The 20,392-nt window shown below is 62.7% G+C and overlaps 1 protein-coding gene across 2 annotated transcripts; it reads right to left on the bottom strand.

Annotated features, from left to right (window-relative positions):
• Positions 1 to 1,254: 1,254 nt before the first annotated feature.
• KCNAB2 (potassium voltage-gated channel subfamily A regulatory beta subunit 2) lies at positions 1,255 to 19,992 on the bottom strand. 2 transcript variants are annotated; one of them, XM_082295793.1, is made up of 16 exons: positions 19,945 to 19,992; positions 14,396 to 14,514; positions 13,981 to 14,022; positions 6,005 to 6,048; positions 5,599 to 5,636; positions 5,330 to 5,409; positions 4,829 to 4,873; positions 4,624 to 4,668; positions 4,497 to 4,540; positions 4,285 to 4,371; positions 3,044 to 3,129; positions 2,707 to 2,827; positions 2,476 to 2,570; positions 2,165 to 2,285; positions 1,996 to 2,084; positions 1,255 to 1,687 (listed from the first exon to the last, which is right to left on the bottom strand). In XM_082295793.1, the coding sequence occupies exons 2-16, from the start codon at positions 14,470 to 14,472 to the stop codon at positions 1,598 to 1,600; spliced, it is 1,104 nt and encodes a 367-aa protein (XP_082151919.1). In that variant the 5' UTR covers positions 14,473 to 14,514; positions 19,945 to 19,992; the 3' UTR covers positions 1,255 to 1,597. The 2 variants fall into 2 exon arrangements, with proteins under 2 accessions (XP_082151919.1, XP_082151920.1); XM_082295794.1 differs by lacking the exon at positions 13,981 to 14,022.
• Positions 19,993 to 20,392: the final 400 nt, after the last annotated feature.

The raw sequence follows: 20,392 nt of genomic DNA, 5'->3' as shown, positions 1-20,392 counted from the left end.
AGAGCTCACACACTGTACAGAGCTGAGGGTTTGCAATATATACATACATTTACAGTTTTTATGTATGTACAGAGAGAGGAAACTGGGTATAAATGCATGTGGATATGGATACATATATAGGTATTGGCAAAAAAGTTTGTTCTGCACAAAGTACACAGAGCTATAAAGAGATGGAGATATGTAGCTATAGTTCTATTGTTCTCTCTATAGCTTTATGTATCATCTATCTCTCTGTATCTATCATACATGTATCCATATATATATAGCTATAGCTAGACATACAGCTATATATATGTAGCTATAGCTATAACTAAATTGCAAATACCTCTGTGTCCATATGTATATATGGCATGTGTTTATAGATGTACGGAGATGAGTGTATAGTTATAGAGCTGGGTATGGATATAGATACATCTACACACATATCTGTATATACACATCTATCTGCATATACACACATTTATGTACATACCTGTAATTTTCATGTGTGCATATATCCATACAAACATGGATGCTGCTGTAGCAATATATTTACATGGATATGTACACATCTATATATTACATATATGGATCAGTACATAGAGCTATGTATGTCTGTATATAAACAGGCACACGTGTCCACATGCGTGTGTTTATATACATTATATATGTAATTTTCAGAGGTGTGGGTACGCATCTACATACAGGTATCTATATATGTAAATATGTATTGATCTCTCAGAGACTGATGTCAGGGATAGAGGTGGAGGTAGAGCTACACCCGTATCTTCATCTGTCCGTGTGTGACTGTGTGTGAGTGTTTGTGTCTGTACACACCCCTGTAATGGGTGTGTGTGGGCGCATGTGTAGAGGCTTTCAGTAGCTTTGTGCAGGTACAGCTGAAGGCGCGTGTGGGCTGCGTTCACCTCCACAGCTGCTGTCTGCAAATGCACGCGTCTGTATGTCCTGCGTCTGCACGTGTCCATGCACACACACACACACACACGCACACACACACACACACACACACACACACACACTCGCACACGTGCCCACACACACTCCCCCGGCCCGGCCCGGCCCCTCCCCGCAGCAGAGCCCTGCCCCGTGCTCGGGCGGGGCACCGCAGGCTCTTCCCGCAGACAACTCCTTCCCTGTCCCCGTCCCACCCAGCCCCTTCCCCGGGAGCAGGCGCTCGCCGGGATCCGCGGTGCCGGTGCGGCGCTGGAGGTGCCGGCGGCGCAGGGCAGAGGCGAGGGCCGGGCGCAGGCTGGGGAACAGCTTCGTGTTGTCGGCCTCGTGGGCGTACAGCACCGCGTGCACCCCGCGCCCACCGCCTCCGGCAACGCGGGGGCAGGAGCCACGCATGCAACGGGTCCCCGCGGCGGCTCCGGCTGCGGGCAGGGCGGCCGGGCAGCCCGGGCTCGCCTCCCGCCGGCCGTCCCCGCGCCGCAGAGCCGGGCCGGGCGGCTGCGGCGCCGTGTCCGGGGCAGCGCGGGCGGGAGCGCTGGCTCTCGGCGCTCGCGGTGCAAACCACACTCTCCACTTTGCTCCAACAAAGCGTAAGCAAGCGAACGGGCGGCGAGGGCTGCGCGGCGGGCGGCGCGCTCGGGCGCGCTTAGGATCTGTAGTCCTTCTTGCTGTATGGTTTGTTGCCCAGGATGCTATCGATCTCGTGGACGATGGAAGACGACAGCTTTGGAAGGACCTGCGGGGGACGGGGGCAAAGCTGGGAGTTGGGATTGTGACCCTGGTGCGCGCGGGAGGGTGCTCACCGCCTCCACCCCGCCACATTCGTGCCACAAGCCCCAGCCTGCCGGCTGGGTGACCCAGTTAGGGAGAGCCTGAGTCAGGCCCGACCCTGCCCCCTCAGCCCAGCAAAACCTCGTCTCTGCTTCTCGCCTTCATGACAAGCAAAACCTGTCATGGAGCTGGGTTTGCAACCCTCTTTCCCCACACAGTGCAGCACAGCAATGAGTGCTGCGGGCAAATGTTGCTCCTGCTGGGAGCACTGACCTGTATTGCTCCGATATTCTCCATCAGCTGGTCGGCATTGGAGGCCCCCAGTAAGACAGAGCTGACACCCTCATTGCGCAGGCACCAGGCTGGGACAGGAGGGAGAGCAGAGCTTGAGCATGGCCCAGATACCCCTGGTGTCCCCCTCAGCTGTCCCCCATCCCCTTACCGATGGCGAGCTGGGGCAGGGTGCAGCCCAGGCGCTCAGCGATGGCCTGCAGCTCCTTCAGCTTTGCCTGCTGCCGCCGGCCCTCCTCACTCAGGATCTTGTCCTTCAGCCACTGGTATCCCTGGGGAGCAGGAAGGGGTGTTGTGGAGGGATCAGGGTGCACCAGCACCTTGCACAGGCAGGGCATCCCCAAACTCCCTGGGTTATGGCTCCTGGAGTTCCTGTTCCCCTGGGGACTTTGCAAGGTCCCTGGCCCTGCTCCCCCAGCTCTGTCCATCCCCACGTGCCTTCCCAGCCCTGGTGCAGCTCACCTTCAGCGAGGCACGGGAGTAGGGGGGGATGCCCCCATCGTACTTCCCCGAGACAATGCCACAGGCCAGTGGGGACCAGGTCATGGCTCCAACGCCTGGGGACCGAGAAGAACAGGGGGATGACACTGCTGCTCCCAGCTCTCCCAGGGACCGTGGTGCCTGGCCTCAGCATCACTGGGCTTGAGGAGCACTGTGCTTTGGGGGGCTGGGGACGAACCCCCACTGTCATACCTATCTTGTGGAAGAGCTCTGGGAGCTGCACCTCCACCTTTTCCCGCTGGAACATGTGGTACTCAGCCTGCTCGCAGATCGGTGGAATCAGGTTGAACTGCCGGGCCACCGAGTATGCCTCCTGCAGAAGAGCCAGGACCCTCAGCGCCCTGCCGCTCCCCCCAAGCCCCCTGCAGAGCCCCCCAGCCAAGTCCTGAGCGGCTGCCCCGAAAAATAATTAAGGCTTAAGTGCATCTGCACACGCTTGGCTCCCAACAGCTGCTGTCTAATTAAATCAACGTCAGATGCGTCACTGGGGCTGCTCTGCTGCAGCCGCCCTGGTCCCCTGGGCCCCTACCATGATCTCCATGGAGCTCCAGCGCGAGGTCCCCCAGTACATGGCCATCCCCTGGTTGATGACGTGGGTCATGGCTCGCACCGTCTCTGCCGGGAGGGAAGGAGAGAATGGCAGGTGGGGTTTAGCAGGGGCTGCACTGATAGAACGGGGCTCGCACCGTGCTGATGGCTGGCGAGCGTCCCTGCCCAATGCTGCGGCGGGAGCTGTCCGGGGTTGTGTCTGGGGGATGCTTTCAGAAGAGCAGGATGGGGACAGAGGGAGCAGCCACTCAGGATGTGCCGGGGACCACAGCCGACCTGACATGCCACGTGCCAGTGCCGGGCTCTCCCAGCATGGAGAGCAGCCTGAGGCTTCTGCCAGTGGCCCCATGCCCTGTGGGGTTACCAGCACTGGCACTGCTGCAGGGGAGGGACTGATGCATTGCCCACACACACAGACCCAGGGAGGGAAGCCTGGACCCTGTGTAAGGTGTTCAGGGGTCTTGGGGGGGAGCCAGCCCTGAGCCATGCGGGCTGGGGCCAAGCCAAGGCGTGCTCCTGCAGCTAAAGGCGGGCAGCGGGGAGGGCAAGGGGCACGAGGCTCTCCCGGCCGGCACCAGGGCACACACCCCAGCCTGCTCACAGCCGCCCCGGTGAGGAGGGACCCTGCCAGAGACCCCGGCATGTGCCAAGGGCACCCCATGGCAGGACCCTGGGGGGTGGGAGCTTCTCTGCTTTTTGTCCTTTAAACTGCAGTACAGTCTGAAGGGCCGGGGGGTGTCTGTGTTGTGCTGCCGCTGCCTCTGCATCTCATGGCGGGGTTTGCTTGAGAGGAAGGAACAGGGATGGGGGATCACAGAGGAGTGGGGACTCTGCCCCGGGAAATGCCGCTGGGACAGGCAGCGGCTGGCGGGCAGAGTGCGGGCAGGGAGTACCTTCTACGATGAAAGTCCTGGACCTGGAGGAACTAAATGGGTCCCCTGGTGATAAAAGAGAGATTTAGAGAAAGTGGAGTCACCGCTGCTGGGATGGGGGCAGTGACCTGCCACCGCACCGCCAACCCGCCCCGCTGCAGCCCGAGAGGGTCCTGGCGCTGGGCAGGGGGCGGCCAAAGTGTGACTGTGGCGTGGGCTGACCGTGGTGGCGGAGGAGTGGATTCTGCTTGGGAGGGAAGATGCCCTTGAAACACAAGCCTGGCGCAAACCAACCGCGACGGCGATGAAAGGCAGCAGGAAGGAGCGTGGCACCGTGGCGCGCACCCACCTTCCATGGGCGTGTTGGGGTCGGGCCGGTTGGCGAACACCACGTCCACGTACTCCAGCTGCAGCCGCTCCAGCGACGCCTTCAGACCTGTGGCACGGACGGGGCTGTCAGGTGTGCTGGGCCCCGTGCTGCCGGCAGCGAGGCAGACGGTGAGGTACAGCCTGGCACCGGGGACAGCAGCGCCTGGCGACTGCCCTCACCCCTACCCCTACCTTCTATGATGTGTTTTCGGGACAGGCCCCTCTCCGTCTCAGCCCTGGAAAAGGAAAGGTGGGTGAGAGCGCAGGGTGAGAGCCTGACCCGTGCCGGCTGCTCTGCTGAAGGGCAGGTGTTACCTACTTTCCTCCCCAGAAGATTTTGGTGGTGATGACCAGGCTGGACCGTCTGCAGGGACAAACAGAGAGTCACTGGTGGTGGCACGTGCAAAGCCCCGTACACCCTGCCTGGGATGGCACAATCCTGCCCAGGGTTGCTCTGCCAGCTTTCCCCAGTCCATCGGCACCATGACGATGGCTTTGCCAAACAGGGATGGTGTCCGGCTTACCTCCACCCTTTTTTCTTGATGATGTTCCCCAGCACCACCTCGGCCCTACAAGGGAAGGGGACATCAGCCATTGACACCTGGCTGCTGCGGCCATGGGGAGTGGTGGCAGCCAGCAGCGACGGCCCCAGACCCCGGGAGAATAAGAGGCAAATGCAGTGGCTGTGGGGATGCTGTCTGGCCCTTAGCTGCAGTGTCCACAGCTGAGCTACCCCCAGTGCACGAACTTGCTAATTTTAAGTGAATGCATGGGCACACGCCAATGCCCTGGGCCAGCGTGCCCTGGGTACAGCTGCTGCTCATTGTGCCAGGAGGGTGCACGGCCAGGAGGGTGATACAGGCCACCACGGGAAGCATGGGACTGCCAGAACCACGACTCCCCTGTGAGCAAGTGCTCACAGCCCCGTCCTGGAAGCTGCTTTGCAGCTGGCAAACCTGGGAGATTCCCAGTGCCACTGGGTGTGGGGTGAGACCCCTGTGGCACTGCCAAAGTGGGGTACCTACTTGCCAGCAGCGTAGACTTCTGCCGTGTCGAAGAGATTAATGCCATTGTCATAAGCTAAAGTCATCAGCTGCTCTGCCATCTGCGAGGAGAGAGCGGGGTCGGTGAAGGGGGTGGCCGAGAGCCGGCACACGGGCGCGTGCGCAGAGCGCTGGTGAGCTCCCGCATGCCGCATGCACCCAGGCCACAGCCGCAGCTGTGCTGGCCCCAAACCCTCCCTGCTCACCAGGGAAAGGCTGGGGAGGGATGGGGTGAAGGGGTGCAGCTTTACCTCATCTGTGATCTGCCCTCCAAAAGTCACCCATGTTCCTGCAGGGGAGAGAGAGATGTGTGCACGGTGAATGTGGTGAACAACGAGCTCTGCCACCCCAAGCCCCTAGCCACCCACCCTGGCTCCCTCAGCACAGCCCTGGCACGTGGTGGCCACAGCTGGCCCTGCCGCGTGCACTGTGGTGCTCCCAGCACGGCCCAGTCGCTTCCTATCGTGTCAGAAAAAGAGAAAATAATTTGGCAATTTCTGGGCCGTGACTCAAAACAGCCGCAGGGCTGAGGAAAACCCTTTCCTTCCCTTTGCAAACATTGCTGGGGCAAGCAAGCGCTGCCCTGGCCAGGGAATTCTGGCAGCTGCTGCGGGACTGAGGGGATGCCGAGGGGCTGTGGCAAACCCTGGCACTTACCCAGACCCAGGCAGGACACACGCAGCCCAGACTTCCCGAGGTTCCTGGAAGACAGAGACCATTAGGAAATGCGCCAGAAAGCCCCAAAATGCTGTCTCATGCATCCTGCATGCCACCAAACACACTGGGTGTGAGGACAGGGAGGTATGGTGGTGGCCCCTGGTCCCCATCCCCACCCGGGATGGTTCCACAGTGGGAGTCCCAGGCTGGGCATCCCACAGCTTGGTAGTGGCACTGCCTGCAACTGCGCAGTGATGCTGTGCCTGGCAGGGCTATTGGGAGAGCAGTGACCTCGTTAAAGCAGCTCCCTGTGATGAGGCTGGGGTGTCCGGCTGTCCTGAGAGCGCCGTTGGCACTGGGGAATGAGACTGGAGGAAGAGGAGCTGGCATGCCGGTGGTCAGGACTGAAGCATCCCATACACGGCATGAGTTGTGCCTGTTCTCTGCATCGTGGCACAGGGAAGCACAGGGCTTGCACCAGGCGAGGGTGCTCAGGAGTGGAGCAACATCCTGGAGAAATGGAGCACCCCAGAAAATCGACCGGCACAAGGAACTGGAGAACAGCTTTCGGGAAGGGGGCCAGGCTGGCAGACGCCTTCGCTGTGGTGATGGAGAGCCAGTTACTTGTTAAAAATGACAAAGGCTCAAGAAATGAGCGTTAAAATAAATAAAGTGTAGGTGAGCCGCGGCAGCTCGCCCGCGCGGGTGTCGCATAGCAACCAGAGGCACCGCCACCGCCGGCACCGCCGACACGGGCACCCGCAGCCGGGCAGGGAGCGGCTGTGGCCCGGCCGCGGGCAACCGTGGGCTGCACCGAGTCAGGGCAGCATCCTTCTGTGCTGCCATGTTATTGCCCAACGTCTGGAGGAACCGGTGGTCCCCTGTCCCGCAGTGTTTTTAGAGCATTTCGCGGCGGGGAGAGGCCATGGCTGTGGGGCAGTAGTGGCTCAAGGCCCTGTGATGGGGGGTTGATACGGGGAGTGCACAGCATCCACCTCATCCTGGCCATTCCAAGAGCATCGCTGGGGTTCCCCTGGGCAGGTGGCCATCACTGCTCTCGGCTTCCCAGCCCAGAAGTGTGTTGACCGGCTGCCCAATGGAGATACCGACAGAATTTGGGAAGGCCAAGCATCCCCCCACACTGTGCCATGGCTTTCCTATCCCATCCATTTGCTTGGAGCATCCCCCTGTGCCACTGTCCCTCCAGCAGCCACCAGTGGGGACCCCCGAGCTGATCGCCCATTGCCTGGGAGAGGGTGTTGCTGGTATGCTCCTCCTCTGGATGAGGACACGACTGCGGGGCAGGAGCACGGCAACCTGAGGATGCCACTGTGCATTGTCCCAGTACTGCTGTCAGCACCACAAGGGTTTGGTGTTCAAGAGATGGACAGAACCGGACCAGCCCCCTCCCCAGTGTCCCGCTGAGGGGGACTTGGCTGATTTGGACATCACTGGTGGGTGATGGCCAGGTTCACCCCAGCGCTCTGCTGGCCTGACACACTTTGTGCCTAATGCTGGCACATCTGGGCTGCAGTGGAGGCACACGGCTGCTGGCAGCTGGACCGTGGCGTGCAAGCTCATCTGTGGGGGGGCCCTACCCTGTCCTGGGGTCCCTGCTCTTCTGGGGGGAGCCCCAGCCCCACACCTGGGTGCACACTCAGCCTCAATGGGGGAAGCCCCCAGCACTCTGCCCCAGAGCCAGGACATGGAGTGCGTGAGCCCTGTGGGTGCTGGCCGGGGGGGCCCCACATCACCGCCCCGTTTCCAGAACCACCATGGGCAGCCAGAGCTGCTTACAGCTCTGCATTTGCTTCGCAGGGCACTGAGTCTCCGGCAGCACCGAAAGGATGCCATGGCATCCCGGATTAACGCTACCGTGACTCCCAGACCCCCCCGGCTGGGCAGCCAGCCCGGCTTGGCAGACACTGAGGATACTACTAATCCTGCCCTGAATTTTAGGGTCCCTTCTCTCCCCCATCCTGAAGATTTTACGCGCGGTGGATCAAAGCAACCCTGAGGGGACGGGAGCAAACAGCGAGGAAGCGCACGGATGCGCACGGTCAGCACTTTTAGCGACGAGGAACCGACAGAGCCGGACGCGAACCGGAGATGAGGGGAGTGCGGCGCCCCCGGCCCCCAGTCCCCCGCCGCCGCCCCCATCGCAGTGAGGAGCAGGGAAAGCCCCAGGAGTGCCCGTTTCCTACCGGTATTTCATCCCCGGCTGCTTGACGCTGGACTCGCTGGAGGAGGGGGCGTTCTGCACCGAGAGCTGCCCCAGGCTGCGGGCCACCATGGCCACCGCGCGGAACTTGCCGCGGGTGCCGAGGCTGGGGCTGCCGGCATTCTGTCGGTTCAGCCGGTCCTCCGCGCTCCGGCTCTTGATGCTGTGCTCGGAGCACACAAAGGAGACCTGCATGCTGCTCCGGCGGGCAGCAGCGCCAGCTGCCTAAATTTAGCCGGCGCCCCGGGCGAGGCGGGGAGCTCCTCCCGCGCGCCGCCAACGTGACGGCGGGGGGCTGCGAGGCGGCGGGCGCGGAGCGCTCCCGTCAGCCCTCCTGCCCTCAATATTTGATGAGCTCAGGAAGCGAGCGAGCGGCACGCGGGCAGGTGGGGGCAGGAGGGGCAGAGCCGCTGCCGGTACCCCCCAGAGTGGCCGTGGCGGGGCGGGACTCCCCCGCGCCCCGCTGAGCATCCCCCCGCGGGCGCGGCTGCTGGCCGAGCCCCGGTTTGGGGCGCAGCGAGGGCCGAGGCTGCGGAGTGAAGAGGTCCTTTCTTGCCTCCCTCCGGCCACGCACAGCAGCACAGATTCCCCCGCACGGGTCCGAAACCAAACCCTCTGGCAGCAAGGCGTGTGCATCGCCAACCCCACGGCTGGGCGACAGCGCAGGTGGCGGCGATGCTGATGGCTCTCCCGCGGCAGAGCCCAGCTGTTTGCCAAAGTTGTCGCCCTCGGGGCCACAGCCCCAGCAGCATATTCCCCATATTTTTCCCAGTGCAAGCGAAGTCGAGTGAGGTGAACTCCAGCCCAGCACCTCGTGCCGAAGCAGGGACACAAGCCACCACACTACAGCACCATTCTGCGGCCGGGGCCACGGGCTGGCTGACAGCACCTGCCGTGCCCCTCAGGATGGAGCGAGATGCAGCGACGGAGCTTGCAGGAAATTATGCACATTTGCCCCAAACCTAATGAAAATTCTTGTAATCTCCTCCGCTTCCCTCTGTCGCAAAGCTCCTTAGCTGGTAATCCGGCCAGCACCAGCGCCAGCACCAGCGCCGGCTCCACTGCGGGGGGGACCTGGCAGCAGTTGTCAGCCCCCAGAGGACGAGAAACCCCGCAAATTTTGGGGGCAGCGGGGACACGCCCAAAGAAGGAGCACCTTTGGGGTGCCTGTGCCAGCTGCTCCCATGAATAAATCATGTCTCCATAAATATTAGATGGACTGTTGCCACTGTGTAAATGTTACCGCGGTCATTGTGAGCGGAGGGGAACCTGACCCGCAGCGCGGCACGGCATGGCACAGCGCAGCACGGCAGGAGCCGGCAGAGCTGCCAGCTCCTGGGGGCTTCGCTGCAGTGGGGGACAAGGGGCACCCCTGCATTGTCACTGGAGAACAGCCACTGTCCTCAGCCCTGGTGCCCCCAAAGCCTGACCTGGGCTACTGGAGGTGCTGGGCCCTGCACCCCATTGCCCCACCCGCAATACCAGGTGAGAGTGCGGAGCAGAGCAGCCCCATCCCTCTGAGGGGCTGTGGCTGCCTCTCCAGCTGTCCTTCTCCGCCTGAGAAGGACATTGGCTGAAATCCTGATACACCCTGCACCAGGACCCACATGCAAAATTAATGATGCACCCGCTCTGTGATGCACACCCCTCAGTCAGGAGGAGACGCACACCCGTCAGGCGGAGATGTACCCCATCAAATGGAGATTTACACCCATCAGATGGAGATTAACCCCTGTCAGGCGGAGATGTACCCCCCAGTCAGGCAGGGATGTATCCCCATCAGATGGAGATTTACACCTCTGTGGCAGAAACAGCCCTTTGGCGGCTGTTTGCTCCAGGTGCCTAATCTTTAAAGCTCAAAGGGTGTTTGCATCTGCAAATGCCCAAATAGCAAACAGGAATGTCAAGTGAGAAGCTCAAAGATCACCAAGTAGGAAAGTGCTAACGGCGCTGATCGGCTGCCACCTCTCCGGCGCATGCCGTGCCAAGGGCATCATCGGCTCCTCCCAGCCTCGGCGCGGCACAGGGGAGCCGAGGTGAGCGTAGGTGAGAGCCGTTCTCCTGACGAGGTGTCACACCAGCACCGAGCAGCGTCCCCTGTCATCCCCTCACCTCGGCCCTCGCGGCGCTGCCTTACCTGTACTTCATGCCAGTGGCGCGGGCGGTACTGTCGGCCAGGGAGAGCCCGTGCATCCGCAGGAACTCCTCCAGAGTCTTCGCCCGCGCCGCCGCCCGCACGTCCCGCAGCCGCCGCAGCTCCAGCCCGTCGGCCGCCCGGGGGGCTGGGGGCAGCCCCCACTCGGGGCTGTGCCGGCTGACCACGCTGCGCAGGCTCTCACTGTAGGTCATGGAGAGCATCCTGCCACCCGAGCGTGGGCTCTGCCGGCCAGCCACGCCGCCAAACACTCTGTGGTGCTACGGAGAGAGCTGGGAAAGCACAACGTGGGCTCCATCGCTACACAGGGCACAGCCCTGCCCGCACTGCCATGCCGGAGTGGTGGCACCCGCCCTTGCCAGGACATGTGGGGGACCCTAGCAAAGCCAGTCTCTTCAGCAGAGCAAAGCCTTGCTGTGGGAGCTGAAGCACTATGGGAGAAGCAGCAGGACAGGGATGCGGCACAGTCCGTGTCTGAGGCTGCAGTGGTACCTGCCACAGCTGCCCCAAGCCATGATGCAGCAGTGTGGCCTGTGCCCCGGCTGCGCTGGCTCCCAGCTCGCACCATTTGGGCTGCACTGGTTTGCAACCCTGCGAGGGATGCAGTGGGTCGCAGGAGCTGGCCGAGGCATGGTGAGCAGTGGCACAAGTACTGCTGGTGAGAATCTGGCAATGTGTGCCAGCGGGCAAGGAAAATCAGAACGGGAAAGGGGTCCCCGTGGGGCTCCCCGGAAAGGGTGGACATCGGCAGAGGGTCTGTGGGCACTGGGTGCTCGCTGTGCCTGCGTCACACTGCTGCAATGTGTGCCACCAGCCAACACCTTCCCCACCACCGCGGCAGCGACCTCCCAGCCGGTGCGGCTGCCGAGAATAGCCTGCCGCAGGGTGGGCTCCTCACACACCCGAGCCCTTGCTGCCTCTGTGGCTGGGACCTCACTGGTGGTGGCACTGGCATCGATTTCTGTGCCTCTCTCTGCAACTTCTCTTGTTCTCAGTGTCTGCAAGGAGCAGGGACTGGGGCCAAAACTGCGGTGCTGGTGCCGGGGTGGCCACTGGGGATGCACTGTGACAGATCTACCCCGGCATCAGGCTCCAGCCAGGCTCCCACTGGTGGTTTTCTCTTTCCCTGCGAAGCTCACCTTGGCAGCTGCAGGAGGCAAAAGTGAAGTGCTCTCTGCCATTGAGGTGTGACCTCTAGAGGAAAGGAGAAGGAAACCCAGAGGATATGGAGTAGCAGCTGGCCAGGTATGACTAAAACCCTGAGGGTCTCCTTTGACATCCCGTGCTGCCAGAGACCACTCTGTGCTCCTGCTCTGTACCAAGGCTTTGGGAAAGCAGGGAGACATGGAAAGGGAACCTTTCCCTCTGCTGTGGCAAAGCCAAACCAAATCCTGGTCACCAGCCTCTTCCTCAAAGAGCCACACCTCAAAGCTGGAGACTGGAGCCGGCACTTCCAGCACCAGCCCTTCTCTGTGGCTGGTAGCTTTAATTAGGGCAGCGCCAGTGGCTCCTGCTGGGTACGGGTACGTGGCGGGATCTCCTTGTTTCCAGTGGGATCCCCTTTCCCTGATAGGATCCCCTCACCTGACAGCAGCAGGGAGAAGCCTGAATTGGCTGCACTGCTGCTCTACAGCAGTGAAACGGCTGCAGCAAGCAGAGCTGGGGGGTTGATCTGGGCTGCTCTGAGGAATGGGGTGGGAACCCACCAGCCGCCCTATCTGGACACTTCCCTGATTTTCGGCAGAACAGTATTGGATGGCAGAGAGAGCGCGGAGATGGCGGGTGCAGTCATGGCTGTTTGAAAGCAGAAATCCCGGTGCTCCTGGGACAAGCGGCAGCAGGGCTGCAGGAGCTGCCAAGGATAAGCTGTGCCATGCCCAAGCGGGAGAGGCTGTTTTGCGAGGAAGGAGCAGCGATGGGGGACAGAGCGCAGGCTCTGCAGGATAATGGCACCGTTAGCAGCGTCAGGGGCACAACAAGTGGGTGTCAGGCAGGGCAGCTGCCTGGAAAGATGTCTGGCCAGCCTGGCTTGCCAAGCCGGGAAGTTGATAGCCACCAGCCTGCCTAAAGCCAGGAAAACCCCAAACTCCAGAAGAAAACCACCCTAAGCCATCAAATCCCAAGGTACCGTGCACGGAAAATCTTCCCTGCTGCCCGCAGCGGCTGCCCCATGGCAGTGCCCATCCCTGCTCATCGCCCACCATGCCCAGCCCCGCTCGCCGCCCGCGCTGCTGGCCCCGACTCACCGCGCCGGGGAAGCTGCTCAGCAGCCGCGCAGCTCTGGGCGGCCGGGCTGCCCCGGGGCAGGTATAAGAGCCGCGGCCGCCGCGTTGTTTTGCATTAGGGGAGTGTCGGCGCTTGGCGTCCAAAGCACTTGGCGGCTGCGCCGGGCCCCCAGCGCCCGGCTTCTCGCCGCGGTCCATTAGCCCTATTAGGGGATTTTCTTCCATGCGAAGGGGAGCTAAATTATTCATGGCGCCTCGCTAAAAGCCCGAGGATGTGCCGCTGCTTTCTCAACGCTGGCACCCCCGCCCCTCGCCCTGCGGTGACAGGTCCCCCACCACCAGCACACAGGGCGGTGGGGACAGCTGGACACTGGGGCCATCGGGGAGCGGAGACGGTGCCTGGCGGCAGACACAGCCCTCCTGTGGTACCCGCGGCAGTGGAGTCGGAGCTGGGCTGTGGCAGGACTGAAAGGCAGCCTCCCCCGGGAAGGATTCCCAAAACGGAACTGGGTGGTGGACACAGGTGGCTGCTGCCTGAAGGCAGCCTAAGGACAAGCTCCTGCCTGTTGGCCTTGGGAGCCTTTTGCACCAGATGTGTCCAGTGGTTCAGGCCAGTTTGGCAGCCAAAACTTGCCCGTGGCTGGGGCTCGGCAGTGCTGGTGGCAGCACTGGGATGGACACTGTCAGTGCCACTGAGCCACCCCAGTGCTGGCCGGCCTCATCTCCTCCTGTCCTGTGCAGGATGGAGTGGGGGGGGGCCGCGGTTCTGTCGAGGGGAAGCCCCTGGTCCCCCACCCCACAGCAGCCAGGCCAGACCCAGTCTCACACCACCAGGCTGCTGTGGCCCTGGGAGCACTGGAGCAGCTGCTGGCACAGCGTGTGGGGAAAGCACTGCCCTCACTTCAGACGGTAAAAGGGTGGTGGGGGCGAATGTTGCCTCCTGAACCACTTAATGAGACTGCTCCTAATGGCAGGAGCTGGGGAGCAGCTGGCTGGTTTCCCAGAGCTGCTCTTCGGAAAAGCCAGGGGCTCCTCCAGGCACAGCATTGGCATGGGACACTCCCCCCAAGCTGAGCCGAGCCAAGCCGAGCCCCACACCCCACAGTGGCTGCCCCCTGCAGCTGTGTGGCCACACTCTGCTACGTGGACAGCCCGTGAAGACGGTCCCCCCCATCCAGCCACACCCCAGGGTCCCCACACCGCGCTTCGGAATCCACGAGCAGGTGATGAGGGGATGCCACACCTGTGATGCCCATCCCACACAGAGGGACCCTGGCAGAGTGGGCAGGGAGGGCAGTGCTGTGCTGGCATTATCTGGGCAGGGGCCACAGCCACTTGCCAGGGGGATTTTGGGGAGGAGGAAGGGCCTGGTTACCTGTAGAACTGGAGCTGGCGCTTGGGGCTCCCGTACCTCGCACTTCCGACAGCAAAGGAGGGAAAGAAGAAAGAAAGTCCCACAAACCCCGTTAGAAAGGAGGAGAGGGACTGAGTGGCAGAGTCAGTGGCTGTGGGAAGGGTCAGTGGCACCCACCCATGTTACATCACACTGGGCACTGAGCAGTAGGCACTGGCACGACCCTGAAAGTGCTCCCTATGCCCATAACAGGCAACAGCACCCCAAAACGCTGCTGCTGTTGTGTGGGGATTTTGTGCTGGAAGCTTTTACACAAAGTGTGCCGGGGTGGTTCAGGAACATCAGAGCAGTTTCAGGGAGTGTGGTGGTTCTGGGTTGCCACAGGCTTGGGTTTGAAGCCCCACAGAGTCCCACCAACACTGCCCTGCACCCTTACCTGTAAATCATCCCTGGGGAGCCCGTCTGCCGCAGCGAGAGTCGCGCTGGGGAGTCAGTGGTGGATTCGGGATACATGGAGCCAGCCTGGGCTCCCCGGAGCCACTCGCCGCCTCACCCCTGCCACAGGGGAAGAGGAAAAGAGGAAGAAATGAATTTTTTTTGGGGCACGCGCATGACGGCGCTTCCTGTTGCAGAAGATCTCAAGCCGGATGGGCATGTGGCACGGGCAGCAGCGTGGGCACGGCAGCCCTGCCAGCCCCAGACCCTGGGGCTCACACCCTGACCCACCACTGATCCCAAAACCAGCTTGCCCCAGCCCTGTTCCCCTGACTTCCCAGCTTGACTGTTCTCTCCAAACTCGTGGGGGTCCTGAGATTCCAGGAAATGGTGAGGAAACACAGTCCTGAAAACCAAAACATTCTGAAAACCCTGAAGCTGTCCCTGGGGGTTCCTCTGAAAGGGACAAGCGAAGAAAACAGTCTGGCTTTTTCTGCAGCCCATATGTGACTGTGTGCACAGAGGTGAGGGAGCTTCGAGGGAAGGGAGGGCTCAACCCCAGGCACCCTCCTGGGTGTCCCTGGAGACCCTCCCTGTCCCCATGCCAGGGGCATCCAGCATGACTCCCTGGGAGCTGTGCTCCTGCTCCTGCAACACTGTCAGCAGTTTCCAGTATCACAGAAAACAGTGACACTTCCTACAGAACTGGGGCTGGGATTTAAATTTATCCCATCTTTCTTTAGGCCGGTGAGATGCCATCTTTACGCTGCAGGTCACAAGCTGCCCTTTTTCCGAGATGGGGACTCGAGAGATCTCTGGGCTCCTTCCCAGCTGCCCTGGGCTCAGCAGGAGCATGGCCTTACACAGTGCGCTCATGTCCTGGCATGCATCCCGCCTGCATCCTGGCACAGCACGCCTGCATCCTGCATCCCTCCCGCATTCTGGCACAGTATGCCTGCATCCTGCATCCCGGCACGGTGTGCTTGCATATCACATCCTGCCTGCATCCCAGCAGGGCATGCTTGCATCCTGCATCCACATCCTGCATCCCAGCATAGTGTGCCAGCATCCTGCATCCCTCCCGCATCCTGCATCCCTCCGGCATCCCGGCCCGGCGTGCCTGCATCCCGGCGCAGCCCCTGCAGCCCACGCAGCCCAATGGCAGCAGCTGCGGCAGCCGAGCCCATCCCCGCGGAGCCGCCCACCCGCCCACCGCAGCTCCCGGCCGGGCTGCAGCCCCCGGCACAGATCCCCATCGCCCTCCTCCTGAGCGCTGCAGGAGTGCGTCTCCCTCGACCACAGTGGCGCTGGAGCCGGAGCCCAGACAGCCTCAGTAAAACCGGGTTTATTTTCGAGAAGTCAGGAGGGAGCCGCTCTCTCCCGAACCCGCAGCACTGACCTGAGCCCGGAGCGGGACCCTGCCGAGCCCTACAACCAAGACCCGGCTGAGGCCCCCGAGCCCTTGTGACCCCCCGGCTTCTCCCGGGTGCTGCGGGTGTTGGCTCCGCAGCTCCCGCGGCCTCGCCTGGCAGTGGACAGGGAGCAGCAGCACCGCCGGGTCAGCAGCAGCCACCGGCCGGGTACTGTCCTGCCCGCTCATGCCAGCTCAACGTCACTCCGTTAGCGGCGGCTTAACAAAGCTGAGGGAAGCTGGGGGACGCCTGAGGGGGGGGGACAGCCGGACGCCCGTGTCCCAGCGCAGCCGTGCAGCTCCTTGCTTGCACGGCCACAGTGCCGGACTCCTGCGTGGCTCAGGACCGGCCGATTCTGTATCCCAGGGGGCTGTGGTGCCAGGAGCTCAGATCTCTGCGATTTTCAGCAGGACCTGATGCCCCTTCCCCGCTGCCTCCCAGCAGTGCTGCGGGTACCAAGCGCAGTGGCTGGCAAGTCTTTGGCAGTGCTGGAGGGACTTTGTTGGCAAGAACGGCTGGACCACGGGCACACGGGTCAGGGCTCTGCACCCTGAGAAGCCAAAGTGTCCCAGCCTTCGGGGCCAATTCATCCCTCTGAGCTCTCTGAGCCGAAGGCACCACCAAAAGCCCAATCCCCTCTGTGTCGGCAGCTTGGTGCTTCCCTGAGACTGCTCCTGCACCTCCAGCTTCCTCACGGTACAACTCAGCTGTGAGTCTGCAACTGTGGGAGTTTCAGCAATGGCCCGAGAGGGAAGAAAAGTGTTTTCTTCTGCAGGATGCACCCAGGAGTCAGGTGAAGGATGCCCTCATGATTTGTGCTCCCACCAAGGTCCATTGCCATCCCTGGCAGCACAACGGGGTATAGGAGTGTGGGTGCTGTGACATGGATAGTTTATGGCTGGGAAGCCCCCGGGAGCTGGGCCAGCATGGGGGGTACTACACACTGCAGCCCGCCAGACATGCTGCCATCAGGGCAGGACCGGGTGGAACTGGACATGGAATTAATGCAAATGTAGGGATGAAACTGCTGCTTCTGGTGAGCCTGATCCTCCAAGGGTGAGGCTCTGGGGCAAGGAGAGCTACGGGACCCCTGCCCTGGGCACCCCAGCATCCTGCCCAAGTCAGGTGAGGGATGCAGGTAACGTTGCAGGGAGCATCTCCCCATGCCAGGTGCCTGTGCCTATATTTCTCCCCCTTTTTCACTGTGTTTGCAGCAAATGCTCTCCTCCACGCCAAGGGGAAGGTGACTTTAGCTCAATGACTCACGCTGCCCTGCTCTGTCGCCTCGGCACCTCCTGCCACCTCCTGCCGTCACCTCTGCGCTCATGCCCCGTGCTGGTCCCGTGCCCCCCCCTCCCCCGGCTGCACCGGCGCCGCAGGGATCCGCAGAGCGGCAGCCCTGCCCCTTCCTTCGGCCCGGGAGCCTCTGTTGCGGCGCAGCATCTCCCAGCCCACCGGGCCCCTCCGACCGCCCGGGTGGGCTCCGGCGCCTTCCCCAGCCCATCATCACGACAACGCGGCAGGCGGGCGCGGGGGACTCAGCTGCGACACGTGAGGTCGCCCGTGACCGCCGAAGCGCCGGCACCGGCGCTGCTCAGCTGCCCGAGTCAATGACACAGCCCAAAAGCACACGCGGCGCGTCGGCCGGGGGTTATTCCGGCTTTGCCGTCACGTACACCAGTGCCAAAGTAACGGGGTCCACCGGGCTGCCCGCGGGTCCCCGGTGTGTGACACTGCCAGGTCCCTGCTTCGCCGTGGCTGCCCGCCAGGCACGGCTGAGCCACCGCCGCGGCCCCGCCGGCACCCAGCACGGCACCTACCTGTCTCCGGTGCTCGGACGGAGGGCGATGCGCGGTCGGGAGGCACAAGGAAATGAGTCAAACCCGGCTGCCGGCGGGCTGCAGGCTCCGCGGGTCTCGGGAAGCGGCGCCGGTGCCGGCGCAGAGCAGCTGCTACAGCCGGCGGCAAACGCAGCGGATGACGGTTCCTACCCCATTCCTGCTCTGTCCCCGGGAAAAGGCGTCTGGCGGAGGGGGAAGCCGAGCCCTCCGCGCCCCAGGATGCGACAGCACCCAAGGATGCTGCAGAGCCGTCCCTGCCGCTCTCACATCCTGACTCGGCAAGTTTGGCTCCGCCGGTGGCTGCAGCCGGCTCCCGATCCCGCCGGTGCCTTAACCGTGTCGGCGCCGCAGCCCGGCACCGGCAGCGCGTGGGCGAGCGAGCGGCTGCCACCAGCCGCCCCTGCGCAGCTCAGGCGGGGGGGAGGCTCGTCTGGGGCGACGGGGAGCCTGGGCAAGAGCTGCATCATCGCTGCCTTAAACCGCGCCGGGTGTGTTTCTCCTAAAAAAATCAAATACAGCGTCGGCAGTGATGCTGCGGGGCTGCCTCCAGCACCAGGGTCACCCGGCTGGCGCGTTTTGCCACTGGCCACCCATCCTCCTCTGCTCGCGCTCATCACGCCTTCTCAGCGCCTTTGGCTTTTTGGCTATCTTGGGCAAAAACCCACCCCGGAGCGTGCGGCTTGGAGACACCCTGGTAACTGGAGCAGGCTGGTCCCTGTGGCAGCGCGGCTCAGCGATGCCACAGTGATAACAACACCAATGCAGCTGGATCTAACAGGAAAATTAGAGGCCAAGCCAGCAAAAAGGGGTCAGGGTTTGGGACAGGCTGCTCACGCAGTGGTGCTCTGGCAGCTATAAACTAGGAAAATCTGGTTCCTCTCCCTCAGCCGGGTCCTGTTCAGCTTCATGGCAGCATCTGGCACTTCCTCTGCCATTTCAGCACAGTCCTGGCAGCGATGGGGCCAATAAACACACTGCCTGCTCCAAACCATGCTGATGCTGACAGGGAGCACTCAGCACTGCCAGGGTGGGTGATCCCAGCAGGCTGCCCTCTTTCCATGCCACAGCAGCTCCAGGAAAAGCCTGTAACAGGCGGGGAAGGTCATAAACCCCGTCCCATTTAGGGACGCTCCCAGCACCAGCCCATCAGTGGCTTTGCTACCCCCACAGATGGTGGGAGCCAAGTGCCAAGTCGATCTGCTCCTGCTCCATGATGCGTCTGACCCACAGACCCACAGGCCATGAGCAGGAGGTGACAGCTGGCCCTGCCACCCTCCTCATCAAAACAATAACAGTAATAACTAATAAAAACCAGCAACTCTCTTGAATCTGCCGTTGGCAGCTGCGTAGAGAGGCATTTTCTGCTCACCAGCTGGAAAATCACTGCATATATGCAACAGGCCTGTATAAGGGATGTGATACAGACTGGATACATCCCGCCCAGCCTGCTCTGGCACTCACCCACGGTGCTGCGCCGCGGCTCCCAGCAATGCTTGGGGAAGAAACCTGCGGTTTTGGGAAGCAGGCTGGGTGCCCTGCCAGTGGCACAGACCACGTCTCACCTGGACGAGAGCCTGCGGCGCCGGCATGAGCAGTCCCGTGCCGGCCGCAGGCTGAACAGGCAAGGGGCTACAGGGATGCCCACCACGAAGAAAACAGCCCCAAAAAAATGGAGGCTGGCGAGACAGAGGCCCGCCAGCTTCCGGCGTGGCAGAAGAGATGGTGAGGCAGCAGCGGCAACAACAGCTGGGCTGTGAGGGGAGCGGGGACCCGCCGCAGGGCTCGGGGCTCCTTCCACCCGCAGTCCCCCGGTCACGGCGGCAAAGGGAGACAAGGAATGGGCTAAGGAACGGCAGGAAACTGATGGAACCGCGACGTTTGACTCGCTGTGCACAAATCGGCTCGGGAGAAAATCCAATATTGCCACCCCCGTGTCACTGGGGCTTCGCCGGCGGCTCACCGTGTCACCGGGGCTCGTTCCCTGCCGCTCCCGGTGTACGGTGACAGGCCGCAGGCACATCACGAACAGTGTCCACCTCGCCTTGCTGTGGGAACGAAGGGACAGCCAACCTCTCCCCCCGTCTCCGCACGGCCCAGGCTCCCACTGGGTCGAGAGCAGGCGGCGGAGCGAGGGCCCCGCTCTCCGCACCAGGGAGCGTCGGGAGGGGCGTGCGGCGGAGTGACCTCGCCCGTAGCTCTGCCCGCGGCCCTGCCCGGTTCCACCGCCCCCACAATCCCCCGGCCCCGGCCCCGGCCCCGGCCCCGGCCCCGGCCCCGCTCCGCCCGCGCCCCCGCACCTGCCCCGCGTCCGCCGCTCCCGCCGCTCCGCCGCGCGCCCTCGTGGGGGGCGGCCCCGCCCCGCTGCGCCTCGCCCCGCCCCCCCACCGCCCATTGGCCGCGCCGCCCGCCTCTCGCGCCGCATGCAAATGACGAGGGCGCTGCACCGCTCCCATTGGCTGCGGAGCTGGCCGGGCCCAGAGCAAAGACCCGCCCCGCCCGGTGCGGCACCATCGCCCTAGTAACCCGATGCTGAGCCGGGCGCGACCACCCGCGCTGGAGAGGGGAGGCCGCCGCCGCTGCTGCCGCCACTTCTGTCCTGCTGCCGCCTCCCGCGCTGGGGCGGAATCGCTTCGGGATCGCCTCGCCGCGGACTGTCTCCACTTCCCGCCGCTGATGGGGCGCGGGAGGAGGGCGGCGGGGCGGTGAGCGGCGGCGGCGCGTCCTTCCCCCCCTCGGGCCGGCGCG

The sequence above is a fragment of the Coloeus monedula genome, assembly GCF_965178545.1.
Source record: "Coloeus monedula genome assembly, chromosome: 22".
Taxonomy (NCBI): domain Eukaryota; kingdom Metazoa; phylum Chordata; class Aves; order Passeriformes; family Corvidae; genus Coloeus; species Coloeus monedula.
The sequence above is the reverse complement of the archived record's forward strand: the minus strand, read 5'-3'. Positions and strand labels throughout refer to the sequence as shown.

Bases quoted from the DNA above. Each gene is read 5' to 3' on its own strand.
- KCNAB2 (XM_082295793.1), bottom strand. From the start codon at position 14,472: ATGTATCCCGAATCCACCACTGACTCCCCAGCGCGACTCTCGCTGCGG. The intron at 4,874-5,329 runs GTAGGTACCCCA...CTTCCCTTGTAG, and splicing joins GAAGTCTACGCTGCTGGCAA to GGCCGAGGTGGTGCTGGGGA. The intron at 4,372-4,496 runs GTAGGGGTAGGG...TCCGTGCCACAG, and splicing joins CCGAAAACACATCATAGAAG to GTCTGAAGGCGTCGCTGGAG.